The following is a 26,657-nucleotide window of genomic DNA, read 5'->3' as shown; positions in this document are numbered from 1 at the left end:
ACACTTTAGGCCCTTGCTGGTTTGGATCAGTGAATAGAGCGTTGGCCTGAGGCCTGAAGGGTCCCGGGTTCCATTCTGGTCAAGGGCACATGCCTGAGTTGTGGGCTCCATCCCCAGTAGGGTGCTTGCAGGAGGTAGGCCATCAATGATTCTCTCTCATCATTGATGTTTCTACCTTTCTCTCCCTCTCCCTTCCTCTCTCTGAAAGCAGTAAAAAAATTATGGACACGTTACAAAATAAAGGGCCCATATTCTTTAAAACAAATAAATGAATTAGATGAAGGAAAGGCAGAGAAACTGTTCCAGATGAAAGGTAGCTGAAAACACATAATGCAATGTGTGATCTTCGATTGGGGAATAAATGTGAAACAAAGGACATTAGGACAAATGGCAGAATGTGGATATCGGATTTATATCAGATAATGTGTCCTGTGGAAATTTCTGAATTTATGCTTGCACTGTAATTCTGTAAAAGAATATCCTTATGCCTATGAAGGGGGGAGCTGAGAGCAGGTGAGGGGGTTGCTGCGTGGGTGAGACATGGTATCAGGGTAAAAACGTGGAAATAGGAGAGCATACAAATATATAACTGACGTGATGTTGTTTTCTGTCTCCAAGATATCTTTATGATAGTGATAAAGAGCTAGACTTAAATTACTTTATTTAAAGCTTTCCAGAGCAAGCCTGTGAAGTACAGGTATTGTTCTCACTTCACATACGGGGAAACTGAGGCACAGAGCGGATTCATTTTTTTCTCCGAGATAGACACAGCTTGCAAGTCGCAGTGTCTATCCCATGATCCAGATTTTTCTGCCTCCCTCAGAGAAATCTACAATGTTTATTGTGTCAGTTAAGATGCTTTTAGCTTTAAACAAAAGAAAATGTTGATTCAAACTAACTTATAGTCTATAGATCAGGCATTCCAGTGGTAGGGGGAGTTCCAGGCAAGTTGGTTATAATTGCATCAGGGATGGTATTAAGGGCCCAGATCTCTGGCTCCCTGCTCTGCCATCTTTTGTTGGTTTTTTTTTAAGGGAGAGTGGAGGGAAGAGGAGAAACCTCAATGATAACAGGGAACCATTGATCAAGCCTCCTGCATGCCCCACACTGGGGATCCAGCCTGAAACCTGAGCATGTGCCCTGACGGGGAATCAAACCATGACCTCCTGGTTCAAAGCTCAACCACTGAGCCATGCCGATCAGGCATGTATGGTGTAATCTTGTCTATTACTTGCAGTATTACTGTGCATGCATATACATATATGTGTATTTTTCTGTTTATAAAAATTTGTTTTATAATGTGTTCTTTTGTATATTGCTTCTGTCACTTCAAAGTATAAGAATATCCAAATGCTTTAAACTTTAATACTTAGATTTTTTAAATTATTACATAATATCATGAAAATTCAGCAAGGAATTATAGAACATAATTTATCTAATTTCAGATAAGGCAAGGCTTTCTATAAGCAGAGATGCAAAAACCGGTATTTGGAAAATCTGATTTGGCCTCTTAAGCATAAAAATGTTGCCCTAGCTGATTTAGCTCAGTGGATAGAGCATTGGCCTGCAGACTGAAGGGTCCCAGGTTTGGTTCTGGTCAAGGACACATATCCAGGCTTGATCCTCAGTAGGGGGCATGCAGAAGGCAGCCAATTAATGATTCTCTCTCATCATTGATGTTTTTATCTCTCCCTTCCTCTCTGAAATCAATAAAAATATTTTTTAAATAAACAAAAATATATTTTCAAAACAGAATGAAAATGTCTTCACAGAAAAGAACTGCATAAAAACTAAATGGCAAATGACAATAGTTAAAAGAAGCTTTTAGCAATCCATGAGGCGAAAATATATGTAAACCTTTCAGAAATCGGCGAAGAATATGAAGATGTACCTCACTGGAAAATTTTTAAGATCTCTTCTGCCCTCCAGTAATCAAAAGCAAATACAATAATGAGATACCACACTGTTCACATTTAAAAAAAATATTTTTATTGATTTCAGAGAGGAAGAGAGAGGGAGAGAGAGAAGAAACATCAATAATGAGAGAGAATCATTGATTAGCTACCACCCACACACCCCGCACTGGGGATTGAGCCCGGAATCGGAAAAAGTGCCCTGACCTGGAATGGACCCGTGACCTCCTGGTTCATAGATCCATGCTCAACCACTGAGCCAGCCAGCCAGGCTGTTAACCTTTTCAAATCGCTACAAGTTGTAGGTAAATGACTGTATTTAGGACTGCTCACATTGAATTTCCCGCACACTGGCATTGAGAATGTGTGAAAGCCTTACAGCCTCTGACACTCTGATCCAAAAGCCTTTGGTTCAGTCATTTCCCTTATAAACATTCTCAGGAAAACCTGGAGGCCTGGGTGGGGCCCTGGTAAGCTGCCAGGTTCACAGAAGACCAGGTCAGGGGGCGGAGCCACAGCGGTTGGGCGGGGCGATCGGAGTGGGCGGGGCCACGGGCTGTGGCGGGGAGCTGGGGCGTGGTCTCACTGGGGGCGTGGTCTCGCTGGGGGCGTGGCAGGGGGACTTTAAAGAATGAGGGACCTCTGTGACATTCGGAACTGTCGCTCAGGGTCTCAGGGAGACTCGGGCATAAGCTGAGGTGACGGACGCCGGAATGCCTTGGCAAGAAAGTCTAGAACAGTCCCCCTAGGCCAGGGAATCTCATAGTCTTCCTCTATGGGGTCCTTGAGCAGTCGCATCCTGAGGGGCAGGGACTTAGGCACAACGGATCCGCCTCAGCCAGAAGCCCGGGGAGGCCCCAGACGAGTATCGTCCCGCCGGAAACGCAAGCGGAGCGGACCCTCTTGCGACCCAGAGGCCGGGAACAGCCGCAGGTCTCTAGACCCAGAAGACAGTCTCCAGCAAGAGGCCACTACAAGCCAGAGGAAAAAAGTGAAGCTCACATCTGAGTATGCTTACCAAACTTTATTTCTGAATGGGGAAACCAGTGACATTAAAATCCGCGCTCTGGGGAAAGTGTGGTGTTTACACAAAACGTATTTGCGTCAGGCAGGCTACTTTGCTACTCTCTTTAGAAGTTCTCGCGAAGACTCTGACAAAGATATTATCGACCTGGAGATTAAGGACCACAATATTGACGTCGAGTCCCTGAACTTCGTGCTAGGTTCCTTGTACAGGGATGACTATGACTTGCGGGAGCCCCTTCGAGTTCCAAGGGTTTTGGCAACGGCGTGCCTGCTTCAAGTGGAGGACCTCATTGAAGACTGTGAGGAGACCATGAAGGAGGCAGTCAACGTGAAAACTGTATGTGGCTATTACGCAACAGCAGAAGCCTATGGGTTAGAGTCTCTGAAGACAGAATGCTTTGACTGGCTTCTCCACAACCTGATGACTCATCCCAGTGTTGAACTGTACAAAGAAGTCAGTATAGAACTCATGAATCAGCTCATTTCTTCCGCTGACTTACTAGTGATACAGAAGGAAATAGATGTGTACACCACGCTGAAAGAGTGGATGTTCCTTCGTCTTAACCGGGCTTGGAAAGGATCCATACAACAGCTTTTAGACCACGCAAACGACTGGTTTTCCAGGCACAGAGGACGTGTTGCCAGCATGGCCTTCCTGGAGACCAGACGAGGCATACCATTTCAGTCGGTGTTTAAAAATTTGAGGTTTCAGCATATCATCTGTGACCTGGCCTCCACAAGGGTTATTGAGCAAGATACTCTAATACCTTCAGAATGGTTATTGAAAGCTTATAAACAACAATGGTTTACCTTGCTGAGAGCTCAACAAAGCAAGGAAATCGGGCCCCAATACACCAATGAAGCAGAACTGGAAGAATACAGCATGAGATGTGGGAAAATCGTTGTCAAGAATGGGAAATTCTCCTGGAAGTGGTCGGGTTTCAACTTCGGCTTTCCTTTGCACGTCATCTTCACCAGCGATTATATAATTTTCAAGCAAAATCTCGTCACTCGGCCAGATGTGGGTTCAGTTTCTCTACGATCTCTAAGAAATATTGCATTCAGATTAACTCTGGTATATTTCGATTCTAGTGGAAAAGTAATTTTCAGGAAAACAACTGGTTATAAAACTCTTACCTTTGAGAACGATGAGGACCACCTGGTAATGAAGTTAGATAGAAAAGTTCTGAGCTTTCCTTTATATATATTCTGTAACTTCCTGTTTACATCATTAGAAAGTCCAGGAATTGATCAGCTTGTCTAGTAGCATATATTAGCATTTTGAACACTTCTGATGTTTCATTGCCTTCAATGGCCCTACTGTAAAACACAATAAAGATGGCATATAATAAAATCAAATGTGGAAACTACCATGAATGACTAGCTTTATTTTATTTCTATGGATTTAAGAAGACAAAGTTTATTTCAAAGCAAGTATCTGTGAAACCAAATAATCATTAATGCTGTCATTTTTTGCCTCTTATTTACCATCAATAGGCAAGCTCTAAATGGAAATGCAAGCCAAGGAATAAAAATCAATTTATTACTTAGACACGCTTTACCCTAACTAACATTGAGAGAAAATGTAGAATTCTTTCCCTTGCTATAATTGTTGAGCAAATGTGGTTTTTATTGTGTCAATATTACAGGAGAGTCAATCATCAGGTAAAACCTGTGATTAGGGACGCTTTTGTACTCTAAAATGTACAGTTTTAAATAGCCAGGCATTCTCAGGTTTTATAACATTACATATTATATAAGTTAGTGTTATTTTCCAAATAATTGAACACATGGCCCAGTTACTCTAGGGTTTGGAGAGCGCATACTGCTGCCAGCTTATCTGCAAAAACTATATTTTTTTCCACACTTAAAGAATGGAACAAGGATTAAAGGATACATAAACATAGTACATAATTACATATTATATAAATACTAGAGGCCAGATGCACGAAATTCATGCAAGAGTAGGCCTTCCTTCCCCCGGCTGTGGACACTGGCTTCCCTCTGGCACCTGGGACCTGGGCTTCCCTCACAGCCCTGGCTTTGTCGGGAAGGTCGTCCATTCTAATTAACATATTACATTTTTATATATAGGTAGATAAAATATTATATTATCATCCTATCTAATAAAAGAGTAATATGCAAATTAACCATCACTCCACTACACACACAAGCCATGCCCACAAGCCACGCCCACCAGCCAATAAGGAGCAAATATGCAAATAAACCCAACCAAGATGGCTATGGCCACAGAGAGCAGGAGCGAGGCTTGCGCATCCCTGGCAATGGAGGAAGCCAAACTTTCCGCCTGCCCTTGCCGGCCCAGGCCTCCACTCAAGGCTACAAAGTTTCAATGATAGAAGATACATAAATCCAAACAGAAATGGCGGCAGCCACAGAGCTGGACAGAGCAAGAGGCTAGGGATGCCCTCGGCGATGGAGGAAGCCAAGCTTTCCGCACACTCTGGCCAGCCCAGGCCTCACTTAAGGCTACAAAGTTTCAATTATAGAAGATACATAAATCCCAATAGAAATGGCTGCCGCCACGCCACGGAGCAAGCAGAAGGCTTGGCCCTGCTCCAGGCTACAAAGTTTCAATTGTAGAAGATAAATAAACCCCAGATACCAGGGCCTGTGCTTGGGTCACCAGGGGGTGTGGCCGGCCTGCAAACCACCACAGGCCCCTCGCCCAGGCCGCCCCATGACCCAAGGGAACTCCCACCCTGATCCAGGACACCCTACAGGGCAAACCAGCAGGCCGCCACCCATGAACCAGGCCTCTATCCTATCTAATAAAAGAGTAATTTGCAGATTGACCATCACTCCAACACATAAGATGGCTGCCCCCATGTGTTCAAAGATCCTGCCCCCATGTGGATACAAGGTGGCGAGCACAAGATGGCCAGCAGGAGAGGGCAGTTGGGAGGGTCCAGGCCTGCAAGGGAGGGCAGTTGTGGGCGATCAGGCCAGCAGGGGAGGGCTGTTGGGAGGGACCATGCCTGCAAGGGAGGGCAGCTGGGGTCGATCAAGCCTGCATGGAGGGCAGTTAGGGGTGACCAGGCCTGCAGGAGAGGGCAGTTAGGGGCAAACAGGCTGGCAGGGGAGCAGTTAGGCATCAATCAGGCTGGCAGGGGAGTGGTTAGGGGCAATCAGGAAGGCAGGCAGGCAAGCAGTTGGGAGCCAGCAGTCCTGGATTGTGAGAGGGATGTCTGACTGCCCGTTTAAGCCTGATCCCGGTGGTTCCCAGATTGGAGAGGGTGCAGGCTGGGCTGAGGGACACACCCCCCTGTGAACGAATTTTGTGCACCAGGCCTCTAGTATAGTATATAAATATATATCAGAAAATATGTATTGTAAAACATATATAATTATAATTATATAGTAACACATATCCTATATAATAAAGAAATAATATGCAAGTGGTCATCATGCCCTCATGCTGACACATGGTAACAGCTCAGACACTCAATACTGGGGAGAGAGGAATGCGGAGCAGACAGGCACAAATGAGCTCACGAGAAAGGAATGGGGACCAGCCAGGCTGCGGCCCAGGAGAAGGACAAGCCGCCTGCCCTGCAGTCCTGGGCACCAGCGCCTGGGGCTCTAGCCTGGGAGAGGGACAAGTCATCCACCCCTTGGTCCCCGGGATCAGTGCCTGCAACTGTGCCTGCGGCCCAGGAGAGGGATAAGCCGCCACACCATGGTCCTGGGTGTCAATGGCTGCATTCTGGGCAAGCTGCCCACCCACAGTCCCATGTGGCTGTGGCTGTGGCCAGGCCGGGTGAAGCCAGCCCAGGTCCTGGGTGTCTACAGCCAGCCAGAGGTAGGGAAACCCGGGTCCTGGCTCCCAGGTTCCTGCAACTGGCTGGAGGAGGAAATCCTGGGTCCCAGGTGTGGGGTGAGGCAGAGGCGGTTAGGGGCGATCAGGCCAGCAGGGGAGCAGCTAGGGGCAATCAGGCAGGCAGGCAGAGGAGTCAGGGGTGATCAGGTGAGCGGTTAGGAGCCAGATGTTCCGGATTGCAAGAGGCAGTCGGATATCCCCTGAGGGGTCCCCAATTAGAGAGGGTGCAGGCTTGGCTGAGGGACCTCCACCCCCAGTGCACAAATTTCGTGCACTGGGCCTCTAGTAAATACATAATGTTAGATACAATATTATATTTTACATGCAAATAAATGTTTTTATTGCTTGTAAAAACCAAAGAAATAATTTTTAAATGGTTGAATAAACACTGTAATCTAGAAGCAGCCCAAGTGCCCATCAGTAGTTGAGTAGATAAGCAAGCTGTGGTACATTTACCCAATGGAATACTACATGGTAGTAAAAAAAAAAAAAGGCAATTTCTACCCTTTGCAACAGCATGGATGGGCCTGGAGAGCATTATGCTAAGTGAAACAAGCCAATCAGAGAAAAACAATTACCATAGGATTTCACTCATGTGGAATCTAATGAACAAAATGAATTACCAAGCAAAATAGGAACAGACTCATAGAGTGCTCAGGGGTGGGGCTGGGTGAAGGGGGTGGAGGGATTGAACAAAAAAGGAAAAAAGGGAAAGAACTCTTGGACACAATAGTGTAGGGATTGCCTGGTGGATGGGTGTGGGACAGGTGAGGTGTTAAGGAGGGATGACTGGTGATGGATGAAGACTTGACTTGGGGTGGTGAACACACAATACAATGTACAAGTGATGTGTTGTAGGATTGTGCACCTGAAACCTGTATAATTTTGTTAACCAGTGTCACTCCAATTAATTAAATAAAAATACATAAATAAAATAAAATGCACTTCCATAGATGCCAGTTATTCCCTTGGATATCTAGGTATGAATAATTTCGAAGTATCTTCACATTTTCCTTTTGGTGTTTTTATTTGGCTTATTTTTTATTTTGCCAGAGTTTGTTCTGCTTGCCTGCAGAGTATTTAAGGTGACATTTATTTCAAAATAGAAGACAACAGGACACACAACATTATTACTTTAAAGATGTGTCTTCCAAACAGTCCCTGATGTAGGAAGAGAGGGCCAGTCTGTCCAACTAACTGGTGCAGCTTTCAAAGATTTTACCGCCCCTCAAATGCTGTTTATGTCGGTTTCCCTGCCCCAAAATTTATATGTGAAAATTCTATTGCAGGCAGGTGTGGCTCAGTGATTGAACATCAACCTGTGAACCAGGAAGTCACGGTTTGATTCCCCATAAGGGCACATGCTCAGGTTGTGGGTTCAATCCCCAGTGAGGGACCTGCAGGAGGCAGCCTATCCATGACTCCCTTTCCACATTGATGTTTCTCTCTCTCTCTACCTCTCCATCCTCTCTGAAATCAATAAAAATATATTAAAAATTTAAAAAGTATTTGTTTAAAAAAAAATTCTAACCACCAAGGTAATGGTAGTAGGCTAGGCCTTGAAAGGTGATTAGGTCATGAGGGTGGAGCGTGCATGAATTGTATTATTTTTGTTTGTTTGTTTATAAAAAGCTCCCAGAGAGTTGCTTACTCCTTCCAGTCTGTGTGGATAGAAGGAGAAGTCTGCAAACCAGAAGAGGCACCTCACCCAACCTCAGTAGAACCCCGGTCTCAAACTTCCAGTTTTCAGGGCTGTGATAAATACTTGTTGTTTCTAAGCCACCCAGTCTGTGGTATGTTTTTATAGCAAAACAAATGGACTAAGACACTTTTTTCTGATAACACATCTGATGCCATTTTTACCTTTCTCTATAGGGAAGGCAACAATTCAAGTTATTTCTTTTTCTTTTTTCTTTTTTTGTTTTTTGTCACACATCTGCTTTATTGTGAGCAGCAGGCGGCACACCTCCAGCAACAGTAAAAAAATTAATTTACAAAAGCAGGGGTTCAGTGCAGCTGCCTGTTTGGAGCCTGTGGGAGCTCATACATCGATGCTGACCCAGAGCAGCAGGAAGAAGACCCCATAGCCCATGAAGAGGGAGGCCAGGAATGAGATAAGGAGCTCCTTGTAGATGTCCCGAGTGTACCTGGTGGACGGACCTCACAAACGAAGAACCGGGCGGTGAAGAACATGCCAATGGCCAACAGCACCACCGTCAGATGGGGGAAGACGGCTGGGTTTGCGGGGCTGGTGTATCTGCTCATGGCCTTGAGCTCCATTTTGCCGGGCACTGGGTAATCTGCCACTCCCTCAAGCTATTTCTGAGATTTATATGGAAATACTACTACATAGGACTTAGACTATTCAAAGTTAGTCTGAATATGAATAGTGACATTTGAGAACTTACCCTGACTGCCAGGTTGCAAGACCTACCATGAGCTACAGAATTCAAGAAAGTGTGTCATTGGCACAAAGTACAGGGACACAGGTCAATTTAGCAGAAGAGAGAATCCAGAAATAGACCCACATGGATACAGTCAATTGCTTGTCAACCAAGGTGCAAAACTCATTTCAGAGGAGGTAGGATACTGTTATCAGGAACTGATGCTGGAACAATTGGATACCCGTAAGTTAAAAGAAATGACCACTAGCCCTGACCGGTTTGGCTCAGTGGCTAGAGCATCAGCCTGCAGACTGAAGGGTCCCAGGTTCAATTCCGGTCAAGGGCATGGACCTTGGTTGTGAGCAGGAGGCAGCTGATTGATGTTTCTCTCTCATCGATGTTTCTAGCTCTCTATCCCTCTCTCTTCCTCTCTGTAAAAAGTCAATAAAATATATTTAAAAAAAGAAAAGAAATGACCATTAAACCTTACCTTACACCATATGCAAAAATGAACTAGAAATTGACATTGGAATTAAATGTAAGAACTAACACTATAACATTTCTAGAAGAAAGGGCAGGACAAAATCGAAGTGCAATTGGATTTGACAAAAATCTCTTAAATAAGCCATCAAACACATGGAGTATAATACACAAAATCAATAAATTGGACTTCATCCAAACTAAAAAAGTTTGTTCTGAAAATACACTTTAGGCCCTAGCTGGTTTGGTTCAGTGAATAGAGCGTTGGCCTGAGGCCTGAAGGGTCCCGGGTTCCATTCCGGTCAAGGGCACATGCCTGGGTTGCGGGCTCCATCCCCAGTAGGGTGCTTGCAGGAGGCAGGCCATCAATGATTCTCTCTCATCATTGATGTTTCTATCTCTCTCTCCCTCTCCCTTCCTCTCTGAAATCAATAATATAAAATAAAAATTTTTAAATAAATAAATTAAGAAAATAAAAATATACTTTAGGAAAATTAAATATAAGACAAATAATGAGAAAATATATACAAAATATAACCACTAATAGTCCTGTAATTCAAATATGTAAAGAACTTTTGAAAATCAATTACATGTAAACAACACAAGTATAATGAACAAATATTTTAACAGAAACTTCACCAAATAAAATAATGGCAATTAAACCCTTGAAATGATGCTCAATATTATAAGTAATTAATGACATGTTAATTAAAATTAAAATGATAGACCACAACACACACATTAGAATGGCTCAAAATAAAAATATTGACCATATCAAGGCTCCATAAGTATGCGATCAGAGTATATGTGGTTATGAATATTTGGAAACACTTTGTCAGTTTCTTAAAATGTTAACACACCATACCACTGTTCTTAAGTTTTTAATCTAAGAGAAATGAAAGCATAGGTCCACACAAAGACTTGTACATGAATATTCATAGCAGCTTTATTTGTAATAATCAAAAACTAAAAACAACCCTAATAACCATACAATGAAATACAGAACAACAGAAATAAATGAATTATTGCTTAAAATAACAGGATGAGTAATTCTCAAAATAATTATGCTGTGCTTAAAAAAAAAGAAAAAAAAGCCCTGGCCAGTATGACTCAGTGGTTAGAGAGTCTCGGGTTCAATTCCCAGTCAGGAGCTGGTTTCTGGATTGCAGGTTCTATCCCCACCTCTGGGGTTCGGGTGTGTGTGGGAGACAACCAATTGATGGGTCTCTCACATAGATGCATATATGTTTCTCTCTCTCTCTGTCTCTCTCTCCCTCCTCCCCTGTCCCTTCCACTCTCTCTAAAAATGAATGGGAAAAATATCCTCACTCCTCGGGTGAGGATTTAAAAGAAAGGACAAAAAATAGAATATAGTGTATGTTTCCATTTGAATAAGATTCAGCCAAATGCAAATTAATCTATAGTGAGAGAAAGCAAATTAGTGTTGCCTACGGATAGGGGTTGGGATGGGTCGAGAGGAAAGCAATACATAGGAAAACAAAGAAACTTTTTTTAAAAAATATATTTTATTGAAAAAATCAATCAGAGAGAAACCAAGATGGCGGCATAGGTAAACACTTAAACTGCTGCCTCGCACAACAATTTCACAACTACAACTAAAAGACAGAACGGACACCATCCAGAACCACAGGAAAGCTGGCTGAGTGAAAATTCTACAACTAGAAGGAAGGAGAAAAGCTCACAGAGAATTGGAGGTACGGCAAAGGGGCTTTGTGCGCGCAGAGAGGAAGGGCGGCTGAGAGCCTGGCTGACTTCCTCTGGCGGAAGGGGGAAGGAAGCCTCCGACCGCACTGAACCCCAGTTCTGACTGCACTGAACCCCAGTTCCGGGCGAACCCCTGGGGACCCACGCTCTTAGGGGGGAGTCTGGACTCTCGGGTGGAGACTCGAGCTGGGAAAGGCAGAAGTCTGAAGGCGCACGCGGGCCAGTGCGCTCAAAGGCTGCGGAGGTTGCCGCGGGCTTTCCCTGGTGGAGGGGAGTCAGAGGCTCCTGACGGCACTGTGCCCCAGTTCTGACTGCAGTGAACCCCGGTTCCAGGCGAGCCCCTGGGGACCCACGCTCTTGTGGGGGGAGTCTGGACTCTCAGGCGGAGACTCGAGCTGGGGAAGGCGGAGGACTGAAAGCGCACGTGCGCGCAGGGGCGGGGCTGACAGGAAGCCAAGACTGAGGCTCCACCCCATCCAAGCTGAGCACAGAGGCTATTGCAATTTGGCAAGTCTAATCCTATAGGGCTGTCTCCAGCACCGAACTTCTCCCAGCATAGACACAGCTGATCCTTACAGCCAACTGACCCGGAGGTCAATTCTTCCCAGTGATACTAACAACAATAAAGACTTAATTACAACAAGGCTGTACACACAGTCCACAAAGGGGTGCACCAAGAGTGTCCACCTCAGGTTAACTGGGGAAGCAGACCCACTGGGCCATATTGGAAACCTAGCACAAATATCTACCTTACCAACTCAGGGAATCAGTGAAAATGCGGGGTCAAAGAATCAGATCACAAACGAAAGAAATGGAGGAAAACAAACGACTGGATATAGAATTCAAAACCACGGTTATAAGACTTTTTAAGAATATCCTAGAAAAGGCCGATAAATATAACGAGACCCTCGAAGATATGAAAAAGGACCAACTAGAAATTAAACATACACTGACTGAAATAAAAAAATATTATACAGAGACCCAGAAACAGAATAGAGGAACGCAAGAATCAAGTCAAAGAATTGAAATACAAAGAAGCAAAAAACACTCAACCAAAAAAGCAAAAAGCAAAAAAAAAAATCCAAAAAATTGAAGATAATGTAAGAAGACTCTGGGACAACTTCAAGCGTACCAACATCAGAATTATGGGGGTGCCAGAAGAGAGAGAGCAAGATACTGAAAACCTATTTGAAGAAATAATGACCGAAAACTTCCCCCACCTGGTGAAAGAAATAGACTTACAAGTCCAGGAAGCCCACAGAACCCCAAACAAAAGGAATCCAAAGAGGACCACACCAAGACACATCATAATTAAAATGCCAAGAGCAAAAGACAAAGAGAGAATATTAAAAGCAGCAAGAGAAAAACAGTTAATTACCTACAAGGGAGCACCCATACGACTGTCAGCTGACTTCTCAACAGAAACTATGCAGGCCAGACGGGAGTGGCAAGAAATTTTCAATGTGATGAATAGCAAGAACCTACAACCAAGATTACTCTACCCAGCAAAGCTATCATTCAGAATTGAAGGGCAGATAAAGAGCTTCACAGATAAGAAAAAGCTGAAGGAGTTCATCACCACCAAACCAGTATTATATGAAATGCTGAAAGGTATTCTTAAAGAAGAGGAAGAAGAAAAAAGTAAAGAGAAAAATTATGAACAACAAATACATATCTATCAACAAGCGAACCTAAAAATCAAGTGAATTAAAAACCTGAGGAGCAGAATAATCTGGTGAATATAATAGAATCAGGGGCATAGAAAGGGAGTGGACTGATAATTCTCAGGGGGAAAGGGGTATGGGGGGTTCATGAAGAGAATGGACAAAAATCATACACCTATGGATGAGGACAGTGCGGGGGAGGTAAGGGCAGAAGGTGGGGTGGGAAAGGGGTGGAGGGGAGCTATGGGGGGAAAAAGGAGAAATAATTGTAATAATCTGAATAAAGATTTAAAAAAATAAAAAAAAAAACAAAAAAAAAAACAAAAAAAAAAAAATAAAAATAAAAATCAATCAATCAATAAAAATTTATAAACAAACAACAAAAAAAAAAATAAATAAAAAAAATAAATAAATAAAAAATATATTTTATTGATATTTTACAGAGAGGAAGGGAGAGGGATAGAGAGCTAGAAACATCGATGAGAGAGAAACATTGATCAGCTGCCTCCTGCACACCTCCTACTGGGGATGTGCCCGCAACCAAGGTACATGCCCTTGACCGGAATCGAACCTGGGACCCCTCAGTCTGCAGGCCGACGCTCTATCCACTGAGCCAAACCGGTTTCAGCAACAAAGAAACTTTTTAAAAATATATAATTTTATTGATTTCAGAGAGGGAGAGAGAGATACAAACATCAATGATGAGAGAGAATCATTGATTGACTGCCTCCTGTACACCCTGTGTTGGGGATCAAGCCCGCAACCCAGTCATGACCAGAATCGAACCCAGGACCCTTAAGTCCACAGGCCAATGCTCTATCCACTGAGCGAAACTGGCTAGGGCACAAAGACACCTTTGAAGGTGATGGTTATGGTCACTATTTTGATTGTAGTAAGGGCTGCAGGAGTGCATACATATGGATTTTTGTTAAATTTAAGAAATAGAAAAACATGTTTGGAATGAAAGATCTTTGAAAACAGTGCATTAAGGCCTAAAAGTTCTTTGACAATTTATTAGCCAATTCACTTTTCTTAAAAGTGAATAAGTCAAAATCTTGAAGACTTATTTTTTCTATTTGTTTTGCTATTTTTTATTTTATTTTCAATTACATTCAATATTATTTTGTATTAATTTCAGATGTACAGTGTAGTGGTTAGACCAGCCATGGGCAAACTACGGCCCGCAGGCCGGATCCGGCCCGTTCGGCTGTTCTATCCGGCCCGTGGAGCCGAAAGAGCGGAGGGTTCTCTTGCTCTCCCCTCCGCTCCTCCACCAGCAGCAGTGTTAACATGGCAACGTGGGGAAACAGGGCCGCAGCTCCTTCTTCTGAGTGGGCGGATTTATATCCACCCATTCAGTAGAAGGAACAACCCCTCAATCTTCCAGAGGCTCCTTGTAATGCCTGCGGACGCGTCCCCCGACATCACCCTGGGAATGCGTAGACACGTTATCGTGGTGATGTAGGGAGACACGCCCCTGGAGAGCACAGGATCAGAGCATTAGCTAAAAAGGAGACCAACAACACTGTTCCCACTGAAGCTGATGTTTTAAAGACCAAAAACCTTTCAACCCAGTCTGCATTGCCATCTACATCTACGTCCCGGGCATAATTTGGAAGTTGCACTAAAGAAAATGTTTGCCAAAACTGGTTTGGCTCAGTGGATAGAGCGTCAGCCTGCGGACTGAAAGGTCCCGGGTTCGATTCCAGTCAAGGGCATGTAACTTGGTTGCGGGCACATCCCCAGTAGGAGGTGTGCAAGAGGCAGCTGATCGATGTTTCTCTCTCATCGATGTTTCTGACTATCTATCCTTCTTCCTTCCTCTCTGTAAAAAATCAATAAAATACATTAAAAAAGAAAAAAAAAGAAAATGTTTAATTTACTGTTTACACATTTTGTTCTTTTCTATTTGTTTTAGTTTTTTTAAATAAATCTTTATTCAGATTATTACAATTGTTTCTCCTTTTTCCCCCAATAGCTCCCCTCCACCCAGTTCTCACCCCACCTTCTGCCCTTACCTCCCCCCCACTGTCCTCATCCATAGGTGTATGATTTTTGTCCAGTCTCTTCCTGAACCCCCCACACCCCTTTCCCCCTGAGAATTATCAGTCCACTCCCTTTCTATGCTCCTGATTCTCTTATATTCACCAGATTATTCTGTTCCTCAGGTTTTTAATTCACTTGATTTTTAGGTTCACTTGTTGATAGATATGTATTTGTTGTTCATAATTTTTATCTTTACTTTTTTCTTCTTCCTCTTCTTTAAGAATACCTTTCAGCATTTCATATAATACTGGTTTGGTGGTGATGAACTCCTTTAGCTTTTTCTTATCTGTGAAGCTCTTTATCTGCCCTTCAATTCTGAATGACAGCTTTGCTGGGTAGAGTAATCTTGGTTGTAGGTTCTTGCTATTCATCACATTGAAAATTTCTTGCCACTCCCTTCTGGCCTGCATAGTTTCTGTTGAGAAATCAGCTGACAGTCGTATGGGTGCTCCCTTGTAGGTAATTAACTGTTTTTCTCTTGCTGCTTTTAATATTCTCTCTTTGTCTTTTGCTCTTGGCATTTTAATTATGATGTGTCTTGGTGTGGTCCTCTTTGGATTCCTTTTGTTTGGGGTTCTGTGGGCTTCCTGGACTTGTAAGTCTATTTCTTTCACCAGGTGGGGGAAGTTTTCTGTCATTATTTCTTCCAATAGGTTTTCAGTATCTTGCTCTCTCTCTTCTTCTGGCACCCCCATAATTCTGATGTTGGTACGCTTGAAGTTGTTCCAGAGTGTTCTTACACTATCTTCAACTTTTTGGATTTTTTTTTTCTTTTTGCTTTTTCAGTTGAGTGTTTTTTGCTTCTTTGTATTTCAATTCTTTGACTTGATTCTTGTGTTCCTCTAGTCTGTTTTTGGGTCTCTGTATAATATTTTTTATTTCAGTCAGTGTATGTTTAATTTCTAGTTGGTCCTTTTTCATATCTTCGAGGGTCTCGTTATATTTATCGGCCTTTTCTAGGATGTTCTTGAAAAGCCTTATAATCATGGTTTTGAATTCTATATCCAGTCGTTTGTTTTCCTCCATTTCTTTCGTTTGTGATCTGTTTCTCTGATGCCGCATTTTCACTGCTTCCCTGAGTTGGTAGGGTAGATTTGTGTGCTAGGTTTCCTATATGGCCCAGTGGGTCGGCCTCCCCAGTTAACCTGAGGTGGACACTCTTGGTGCACCCCTTTGTGGACTGTGTGTACAGCCTTGATGTAATTAAGTCTTGATTGTTGTTGGTATCACTGGGAGGAATTGACCTCCAGTCCAGTTGGCTGTAAGGATCAGCTGTGTCTATGCTGGGAGAAGTTCGGTGCTGGAGACAGCCTTATAGGATTAGACTTGCCAAATTGCAATAGCCTCTGTGCTCAGCTTGGATGGGGTGGAGTCTCAGGGCGGAGCAGACAGTCTTCGCTTCCCGTCAGCCTTGCCCTTGCGCGCACGCGCTCGCCTTCAGACCTCTGCCTTCCCTGGCTCCCGAGTCTCCGCCCGAGAGTCCAGAATCCCCCCACAAGAGCGTGGGTCCCCAGGGGCTCACCTGGAACTGGGGTTCAGTGCAGTCAGAACTGGGGCTCAGTGCAGTCAGGAGCTTCTGACTCCCTTCCACTAGGGAAAGCCTGTGGCAACCTCCGCAGCCTTTGTGCGCACTGGCACGCGCGCGCCCTCAGACCTCTGCCTTCCCTGGCTCCCGAGTCTCCGCCCAAGAGTCCCGATTCCCCCCTTAAGAGCGTGGGTCCCCAGGGTTTCGCCCGGGAATGGGGTTCAGTGCAGTCAGAACTGGGGTTCAGTGCGGTCGGGAGCTTCCTTCCCCCTTCTGCCAGGGAGAGTCAGCCAGGCTCTCAGCCGCCCTTCCTCTCTGCATGCACAAAGACCCTTTGCCGTCCCTCCAATTCTCTGTGAGCTTTTCTCTTTCCTTCTAGTTGTAGAGTTTTCACTCAGCCAGCTTTCCTGTGGTTCTGGATGGTGTCCGTTCTGTCTTTTAGTTGTAGTTTTGAAATTTTTGTGCGAGGCAGCAGTTTAGGTGCTTACCTATGCCGCCATCTTGGTTTCTCCTCCCACTTAGTTTCTGTTTTAGTTTTAAATTATTTTATTATATTTAAGTTTAATTTGAAAGGTTTTTGTACCTTTCCTTTGTTAGGCAATTTTATTTTGCCTTTGACATCTTCAATATAAGGTATGTTATTGTGCTATGATTCCTCCATTTTTTGAAGTTTCAAATTATAATAATTAGTGTTTACATTCTTCTTGTTAAAATGTTTGAAATGAATAAAACTATTGAAATAAAAAATAAAAAGACTGTACCCTTTTATGTAATGATGTTTACTTTGAATTTATATTAGTTCACACAAACACTCCATCCATGCTTTTGTTCCGGTCCTCCGGTCCAGTTTAAGAACCCATTGTGGCCCTCGAGTCAAAAAGTTTGCCCAACCCTGGGTTAGACAATCATATACTTTACAAAGTTTTCCCCCTGATATTTCCAGTACCCACCTGGCACCATATATTATCTTTATTTTAATGTGCCATTGCTTTTTTTTTTTCATTTTGGGTCATATATTCCAACTATTTCTTCATATGCTACAAAATGTACCTTTTTCTTTACTGTTAGTAATGTGTCTCTCAAGCAAGGTCTGGCTTCTCAGTTTAATGGCCCAGGAGCCTATCTGATTCTGATGTGAACCACTTGGGGGCACAATTATGTGTCAGAAATCTGACATTTAAGGAACACTCTGTCTTAGGGACCTGTGGCTGGGAAATGAAAAAGTGATGAGCAGTTATTGCAAATACCACTTGGTGAGTAAGTATGCTAACTGGGTTGGACTGCTCCATTACCAAAATATTCCACCCAATCCTTGTCCAGAGTTTTTTTTTAAATATATTTTTATTAATTTCAGAGAAGTGAGAGAGATTGAAATATCAACGATGAGAGAGAATCATTGATTGGCTGCCTCCTGCAAGCCCTTTACTGGGGATTGAGCCCACAACACCGGCATGTGCCTTTGACCGGAATCGAACCCGGGACCCTTCAGTCCCCAGGCCGATGCTCTATCTACTGAGCCAAACCAGCTAGGGCCACAGTTCATTTTTTTTTTAAATATAGTTTTATTGATTTCAGAGAGGAAGGGAGAGGGAGACACACTGAAACATCAATGAGAGAAAATCATTGATCGGTTGCCTCCTGCACGCCCCCTACTGGGGATGGAGCCTACAACGCTGGCATGTGCCCTGACTGGGAATTGAACCTTGACCTCCTGGTTCATAGGTCCAGCCTCAACCTCTGAGCCACCCCAGCCCGTAGTCCACAGTTCTTCAGTTTCCCAATACTTCCTCATACTTCAAGATCCCACTTCATAGATGTAAGGCAGCTCAGAGTAGACGTTTGTGGAAGTGCTTCTTCTTGGAAAGGTAAGTTCATGTGTCTGATAGGCTGAGGAAAAGGAAGCCAGGGGGAGGGAACTAAAAAGCTCTCCTCGGCTTGGGTCTGGAGAGTTTGGGAAATACTGACAAAAACCAGTGACTATATGAATCCATTGGGCTTTGAAGCAGGGACCTTGCATCGGCATATATGAAGTAACTGATGTTAAATTAATTAACTATTTGCCAAGCAAAAGGTTTTCTTCGGACCAAAGTAACCATCCGAATTATGAACCTCTGCCGGGCCAGTGTGGCTCAGTAGTTGAGCATCGACCCATGAATAAGGAGGTCACGGTTTGATTCCAGGTCAGGGCACATACCCTGATGTGGGCTCTCTCCCCCAGTGTGGGGCGTGCAGGAAGGAGGCAGCCAATCAATGATTCTCTCTCATCATGGATGTTTCTCTCTTTCTCTCCTCCCCTCCTCTATGATATCATTAAATATTTATTTTAAAATAGATATTGGGTGCCAAATTTTCCTGGTCAGGACAGTTCTGGATATGGAAGTTGTCCAGAAAGCAAACAAACAAAAAAGACATCCCTTTCAGGAGACTTGCCAGCACTGTGGTAGATGAAGGCTGACACACACTGTGTCCTCTGAGGAATACGGTGCCAGCCAGCCAGCCAGCCAGCCAGCCAGCCAGCCAGCCAATGAGTGTTCACACGTGAGAAGCACTCAGCCCCAGGCTGAGCCCCGGGAGGGTGGGTGCTTGTGGTGGTTTACACAGTGAGGGGCACTCGGGCTGCAGTTAGCACACAGAGCTCTGGGCATTGCGGCCACATCCACACGGGAGCTGTCACTGCCCTTCACCTGGGAGCCGGCTGCATTCCCCGCTGATGTGAACTGTGTGTGGGTGGGGGGGGGGGGGCGGGGGGCGGTGCGCAGCAGGCTCTGCCGCGGGGCTTTCCAGTCTGTTCCCGGACCCGGGACCACGGTATTTAAATCGCCGTGGCGCTCACCACGTTTTAATATCTGATAGGGCGGGTTTCTGCGCATTGCACTTTTCCTCCAGGAGCGTGTTCGGGCCCGCGGCAGGGGGCGGGGTCGCACCTCCTCCCGGCGCCGGCGCCAGCGGAGCCTGCGGACGCCGCCATGGAAATCCCGGGGCTGCTCCCGGCCCGCGGGGCGCCACAGGGCGGCGGCGCCGGCAGCCCCGCGGGCGGCGGCCGCGTCCACGGCGCCCTCGACCCGCGGGCCGGCCAGGCCCCCGCGCGCCGCCTCCTGCTGCTGCGGGGCCCCCAAGATGGCGGGCGCGGGCGCGGGCGGCGGCGCCAGGAGGCCCGCGCGGCCTCGCGGGGCCCAGGCCCCAGCCCTCTGGCGCCCAGGCCCGAGCCGGCGAGCGGCGGCGGCGGCGGCGGCGACGACTTCTTCCTGGTGCTGCTGGACCCGGTGGGCGGCGACGTGGGGCCCGCGGGCGCCGGCCAGGCCGCGGGGCCCGTGTGGAGGGAGGAGGCCGGGCCGGGCCCCGGGCTCCGGGGGGGCGAGGGCGGCGCGAACCCCCCGGGCCGCCCCGCACCGGGGCCCCGCTGCCTGTCGGCGCTCCCGGCCGCGCTCCCCGCCCCGGCCCCGGCCCCGGCCCCGCTGGCCGCCCCGCTCCCCGGGCCGGGCCTGGGCCCCGCCGCGGCCTTCGCGGGCACCGTGACCCTCCACAGCCAGAACCTGCTGCTGCGCTTCGAGAACGGCGTCCTGACCCTCGCCGCGCCCCCGCCGCCGCCGCCCCCGCCGCCGCCGCCACCCCCGCCGCCGCCCGCCTGGGAGCCGGGGGTCGCGCCCGCGCCGCAGCCCGCGCCGCAGCCCGCGGGCCCGATCGCCCCCCAGGCCGGGGCCCCGCACGCCGCGCAGCCCGGCGACTGCCCCGAGAGGCCGCCCGACCTGCTGCTGGCCGAGCCTGCCGAGCCCGCGGAGCCCGCGCCCGCGCCCGCGCCCGAGGAGGAGGCGGAGGCCGAGGCCCTGGCCCTGGCCCCGGCCGCCCCGAGCCCCCGCGCGCCGCCGCCGCCACCGCTGGGCCCAGCCGCCGCCGCGGGCCTGCTGCTCTACCTGTGCCCCGAGGCGCAGTGCGGCCAGACCTTCGCCAAGAAGCACCAGCTGAAGGTGCACCTGCTGACGCACAGCAGCAGCCAGGGCCAGCGGCCCTTCAAGTGCCCGCTGGGCGGCTGCGGCTGGACCTTCACCACGTCCTACAAGCTCAAGCGGCACCTGCAGTCGCACGACAAGCTGCGGCCCTTCGGCTGCCCGGCCCAGGGCTGCGGCAAGAGCTTCACCACCGTGTACAACCTCAAGGCGCACATGAAGGGCCACGAGCAGGAGAACTCCTTCAAGTGCGAGGTGTGCGAGGACAGCTTCCCCACGCAGGCCAAGCTCAGCGCCCACCAGCGCAGCCACTTCGAGCCCGAGAGGCCCTACCAGTGCGCCTTCTCGGGCTGCAAGAAGACCTTCATCACCGTCAGCGCCCTCTTCTCCCACAACCGCGCCCACTTCCGCGAGCAGGAGCTCTTCTCCTGCTCCTTCCCGGGCTGCAGCAAGCAGTACGACAAGGCCTGCCGCCTCAAGATCCACCTGCGCAGCCACACGGGCGAGAGGCCCTTCCTGTGCGACTTTGACGGCTGCGGCTGGAACTTCACCAGCATGTCCAAGCTGCTCAGGCACAAGAGGAAGCACGACGACGACCGCCGGTTCCTGTGCCCCGTGCAGGGCTGCGGCAAGTCCTTCACCCGGGCCGAGCACCTCAAGGGCCACAGCATCACCCACCTGGGCACCAAGCCCTTCGTGTGCCCCGTGGAAGGCTGCTCCGCCCGCTTCTCCGCGCGCAGCAGCCTCTACATCCACTCCAAGAAGCACCTGCAGGACGTGGACACCTGGAAGAGCCGCTGCCCCGTCTCCACCTGCAACAAGCTCTTCACCTCCAAGCACAGCATGAAGACCCACATGGCCAAGAGGCACAACCTGGGCCAGGACCTCCTGGCCCAGCTGGAGGCCGCCAATGCCCTGACGCCCAGCAGCGAGCTCACCAGCCAGGGCCAGAGCGACCTCAGCGACGCCGAGCTGCTGTCCCTCTTCTCGGAGGGGCCCGGCGGTGGCGGTGGCGGTGGCGGGGGCGGCGGCGGTGGCGGCGGCGGCGGCGGCGGCCAGCACGGGTCCGCCGCGGTGCTGGACACGGCCCTGGTCAACTCGGGCATCTTGACCATCGACGTGGCCTCCGTGAGCTCCACGCTGGCCGGGAGCCTCCCCGCCGGCGCTAACAGCAACGCCTCCTTGGGGCAGCCCGTGGACCCTCGGGCCTTGATGGCCACCACCGACCTTCCTCAGAGCCTGGATACCTCTCTCTTCTTTGGGACGACGGCCACCGGGTTTCAGCAGAGCCCCTTGGACATGGACGACGTGTCCGGCCCGGGCGCGGGGCCCTTGGGGTCTCTGGGCTCTTTGGCCCTGAAAACCTCCAGCCAGGAGCCCCAGGCCCTGACCCCCAGCAGCAAGCTGACCGTGGACACCGACGCGCTGACTCCTTCCAGCACCCTCTGCGAGAACAGCGTCTCCGAACTGCTGACGCCCACCAAGGCGGACTGGGCCGTCCACCCCGACTCGGACTTCTTCGCGCAGGAGGAGGAGGACACCCAGTTTGCATTCTCCCATCCGGCAGGAAGCCACGGCTGTCCGAAAGAGACAGATCTCATCACAGTGACTGGCAGCTCCTTTTTGGTATGAGCCCACGCCCTTCATTCCTCGCCACGTGGCTTACGTGTATTCGTTACACTCAACGTTAAGGATGTTCTGGACTCATTGTGTAACTGCGGTCCTTTCCCTTGGGTTTGAAAAAGAACGTGGTCCCCGGCTACACGTTGGCAGGTTTCAATTCTGATCTTGAATCTGGAACTGTTGAGTTGAGTGACCCTGAGCAAGTCACTTAACCTATCTGAGCCTTAATGTCCTTATTTATACAATGAGGTGGTTTGAATAGATTGCTTCTGAGGTCCTCTGAGCTCTGTATTTTCATGATATCGTGCTCTTTTTTTGAAAAGCTTAGGACGTTTTACAATGATTAACTATTGCATGTGCTCTAACGTGATGAAAAATGCATTGAGAGTTAATGATCAGAAATTGTGGCACTGCTGTTAAACGTTAAAAGTAATGGAAATTTTACACAATGCCAAAGTATTTCTGAAACTTAGTGGTAGAGCTTGAACATAGGAAGATAAAAAGATAAAAATACAGGCTGGTTCTTCTTCTCTGTTTAAATTTACAGCCTCTTTTTTTTTTTCTGTAAGATTGTGTTGTTGTGGAATGTGCCAGGGCTTTGCTATAACTCAGTCCCAGAACAAATTGACTTGTGTTGTTGAATAAGTGGCCTTAAGTAAGTTCTTTAGTCTCACTAAACCTCAGTTCCCTAACTGTAAATTGTCATTGCAGTGTGCATATACATGGTGCATCTTGGCCTTCTTTGTCTACCCCAGCACTTAGTGTTGGGAGGGAAAACGTTCTGTGTTTTGGCATGTTTTAGTGAATCTTTATCACATTTCCGGCCCCTCTCCTTCCTTCCTCAAAGAGGATAAATTGGCATAATTTAATATCACACTTATACACTCAATAAAGTTACATGAAGCTTAAGGAGCAGGGAAGGAAATCTTTTTTTCCCCCACAGATTAAGAAGGATTTTTTTGTCCCCACAATTCTTGTATGACATTGTCCACATGACCCTTAGACCAAATTATAGTGTCTTTGCTCTGTATTCAAAGGCAGCCCATAAAGTGACTATAAAGCCTGTAGTTCTGAGAAAAGCTGGGAATGGACCGGAGTGAGATTCTCTCCCCTCTCTCTCCAGAGAGCTCATTGTGTGCCTTCTCCCAGAGTTGGAATGAGGTTTTGTTTGCTTTTTGAGTAAATAGTGACTGTCTTATGTGAGTATAGCATTTTATAGCTTATATAGCATTTTCAGAAAAGTTATATTTGATTCGCACAATTTTATGAGATAGTTGTGGCCAAGATCTCACAATAATTCATATTAAAATCTACCTAACTTACATTACAATTGAATTATTTCTCAGTAACATATATATAGTATATGTATATATATATAGTATATGTATATACATATGTGTGTGTATATATATATGTGTGTATATATATATATATATAGCCCCCCCATTCTACTCTTCTGAGTTTCATGATCACTTTTGTTTATAATCCACTCATTCTGTTGCACCTAAATTTATGTCTGTTACCTTCTGCCAGCTCTGCTCCCTCTACAACCTATTCTCCAGCGCATGCACACCAGTCCTTGACATCATCTCTTTTTAAAAAAATGTATTTTTATTGATTTCAGAGAGGAAGGGAGAGGGAGAGAGAGATAGAAACATCAATGATGAGAGGAATCATCGATCAGCTGCCTCCTGCACACCCCACACTGGGGATTGAGCCCGCAACCAGGGCATGTGCCCTGACTGGGAATTGGAACCTTGACCTCCTGGTTCATAGGTTGATGCTCAACCACTGACCCACACTGGCCGGGCGCCATGATCTCTTTTTTAAAAATTTAATTAGATTTTTTTTCATATTCACCATCTCTCAGCCTTTATTATCATGGCCCATTTTTTTTGGTCACAAAATTTACGACAAGTCTGTGTACTAAAATCATTTTCTGGATTTAGATGCCATTGCGTTTATATATGAATCAAATAATAGGGACATTTTATGTAAGATTTTAGTGAGAGATGTATTTCTTTTACTTTTCTAACTTTTTTTACCGTGTAGTTCTGCTAACAAACACTATTAGTTGCTTTGAAACATTCTAACCCAGTACTGTTTGCATGTAGATGTTTGTGTATAGTACTTATCATAGCAGTTTGGCAGTGCACTTTAAAATTTGCCACTTTGAAATGTATCTGTACTGTCTTTCTAATTTTTAAATTGGTTATACTCATCTTGTGAAAAAGGAAAAGTATACATAAATTTGTAATTCAAACAAATGGTCAGAGTTTGATTGTTTCTACTCATTTAAAAGTTCTCCCTCAGCACTTTGGAAATATTTTTAAGACCATTTAAAAAATGTGTTGTTATTAAGTTCTCTTAACTATATGCTTCTTCTTTTCTTGCAGATAGGAATGCGGAAGCCTGAGGTGAGCATTCAGGTCATAGGCATCTGTTAAGATATATAACCATAAAATATTTTAAAATCTGTTCACTTTGTTTCCTTACTTCATTCCTATTTCCTCCCATTAAACACTATCAGAAAATATACTTTTGTTCTGTGGAATTTTCAAAGGACAAATTTTACTTTTCTTGAAGATAACCTTGTAACTGTTTGTGGGTTCACATGATTTCAGTTTGTTCAAAATATTTCTCTTTTAATACCATTTTCCCATCATGATGATGAAAATGGCATGAAATGTAGTCAGACATGTGACTACAAATTAATGGTTACATTTTTGTTGGTGTTGGCATACATTTTCCCTTTTAAAAGAATGGGACATGATTTAATGTTCATTATCTCATTTGCCTATTGTGCCTCTTCAGTCCTTGATTTATTAAAACGTTGTTAATTGAAAACATGCTTTTGCAGGAAGGTTTGTGTCCAGGGGACTCTGTTGGACATGTTCCTCATGAGTTAAAGTACATTCACCCTGACATTTTTACTATTGTCTCATTATAGGGAAAGCCCTGAGAAGTAGATGTAAATGATAGAATATGAGGATCATTTTTCTCTGTGGATTAAATGCTTTCCATTCCCATCCAGGAAAAATAAGAGAAAGCTTTGGTATAGCGGTATTTTTTACTATTTCTTGATTCCAGATAAAGCATTGATTAACTCCATGTTTGGGAATATTCATAATCCCTTAGTAATTATTGGTATCAAACATTTCCACTTGATGATTTGATAATAAAACCTAATTTAGATACAGCTCACTCAAAATAGGGGATAATTGAAATACAAGGCTGAGATTAAATTTATGTATTTATGGTTTTTAAAAGATTTGCTTATCAATTTTTTTAAAAAGTGAAGTGTGTGTTGGGGATTTAGAGAGCAGATTACATAAGCACTTTGACAGATCACAACTACATATAAAAAGCAAGTCATTCATTAACAAATGAATTTTTTATGTTTGTCAAATCTGAATTGATGGGTGTTTGGTAAAAATTTTAAGCTAGGGACCTTATTGTATATTTTAAATTAATATACTGACTACATGCAAAATATAAGGTATAGTACCAGGGACATAGATAAGAGGAGTCAAATGTGAGCCGCATCTTCACTTTAGAGAGGACATAGGAATTCATATATTAAACATTTCACAGCTAGATAATAGCAGCAAACATGTTTTCTGACACCAAGTTAATGGCTTAGAGGAAAAGGAGGGGTAGTAGCTATGGTTTAATGGATGGTTCTATGTAGTTATATAGAGAAGAGGGTAGATGAGTTCCAGCCAAGGAGAAAAGCAAGAATTTGAGATAGAATTGACCACACAACACTGGTAAAGGTAAAGACAACCTAGCTTGTACAGTTTGTTAAGCGCTGGGTGTTGGGGTTAGATTTCAGTATAGAAGCAAACTCTGGGAGCTATGAAAAGCAGTCACAGTGGACAGGACTTTATTCTGGACATGGTTAAGAGCCAGTGAAGATACCTAAGAAGGGAAGTCCAATGAGGAATACACAGGGTGGGGCAAAAGTAGGTTTACAGTTGTTCGTATGGAAAATAATACAATAATGAAAAAATAATATAAGATTAAACTCTCAGGTACTTACAACTATAAACCTACTTTTGCCCCACCCTGTATAGAAAGTGTAATATAGTAGGCATGTGCAATGTGGATTAATTGGGGGAGATAGAAAAATCATTTAGAAGTTCATTGTAATAATTTCAGGATGTGGTGATGAAGACTAGGACTGGAGTTGTGTCAGGAAGTGACAGATATTGGAGATGTTTCCAAACTGGAGAAACAAATATAATTGGGGGACTCATTGAATATATGGGACATCCATCAGAAAAAGAAAGACAAATTATTTCTAGCCCAGCCGCGTGGCAGGGCTAAGGATTTCTTAGAGACTATAAATTGCATTTCATTAACATGAACAAGAAGTTTGGGTATTGAATTTTTTTGTTGTTGTTAATCCTCACCTGAGAATATTTTCCCATTGATTTTTAGAGAGCGGAAGGAAGGGGGAGAGACAGAGAGACATCGATATGAG

The 26,657-nt window shown here is 45.7% G+C and overlaps 2 protein-coding genes and 1 pseudogene across 3 annotated transcripts; 2 read left to right on the top strand and 1 right to left on the bottom strand.

The window, feature by feature from the left end:
- Positions 1-2,688: 2,688 nt before the first annotated feature.
- On the top strand, positions 2,689-4,203 carry LOC308240326 (germ cell-less protein-like 1; the record flags this gene model as incomplete). Its single annotated transcript, XM_080653210.1, has 1 exon — positions 2,689-4,203. The coding sequence occupies one exon, from the start codon at positions 2,689-2,691 to the stop codon at positions 4,201-4,203; it is 1,515 nt and encodes a 504-aa protein (XP_080509336.1).
- A 4,618-nt stretch (positions 4,204-8,821) lies between these two features.
- LOC308239864 (dolichyl-diphosphooligosaccharide--protein glycosyltransferase subunit TMEM258-like) lies at positions 8,822-9,063 on the bottom strand (annotated as a pseudogene). The gene has a single exon. The product of its transcript is annotated as a dolichyl-diphosphooligosaccharide--protein glycosyltransferase subunit TMEM258-like (transcript).
- Positions 9,064-19,554: 10,491 nt separating this feature from the next.
- Positions 19,555-25,008, top strand: LOC308239237 (zinc finger X-linked protein ZXDB-like). The gene has a single exon (XM_080651943.1). It carries the CDS (start codon positions 19,571-19,573, stop codon positions 22,178-22,180), a length of 2,610 nt encoding a protein of 869 aa, XP_080508069.1. The 5' UTR covers positions 19,555-19,570; the 3' UTR covers positions 22,181-25,008.
- Positions 25,009-26,657: the final 1,649 nt, after the last annotated feature.

The sequence above is a fragment of the Plecotus auritus genome (assembly GCF_963455305.1).
Source record: "Plecotus auritus genome assembly, chromosome: X".
NCBI lineage: Eukaryota > Metazoa > Chordata > Mammalia > Chiroptera > Vespertilionidae > Plecotus > Plecotus auritus.
Note: the sequence above shows the minus strand (reverse complement) of the source record. Positions and strands in the feature narration are given on the sequence as shown.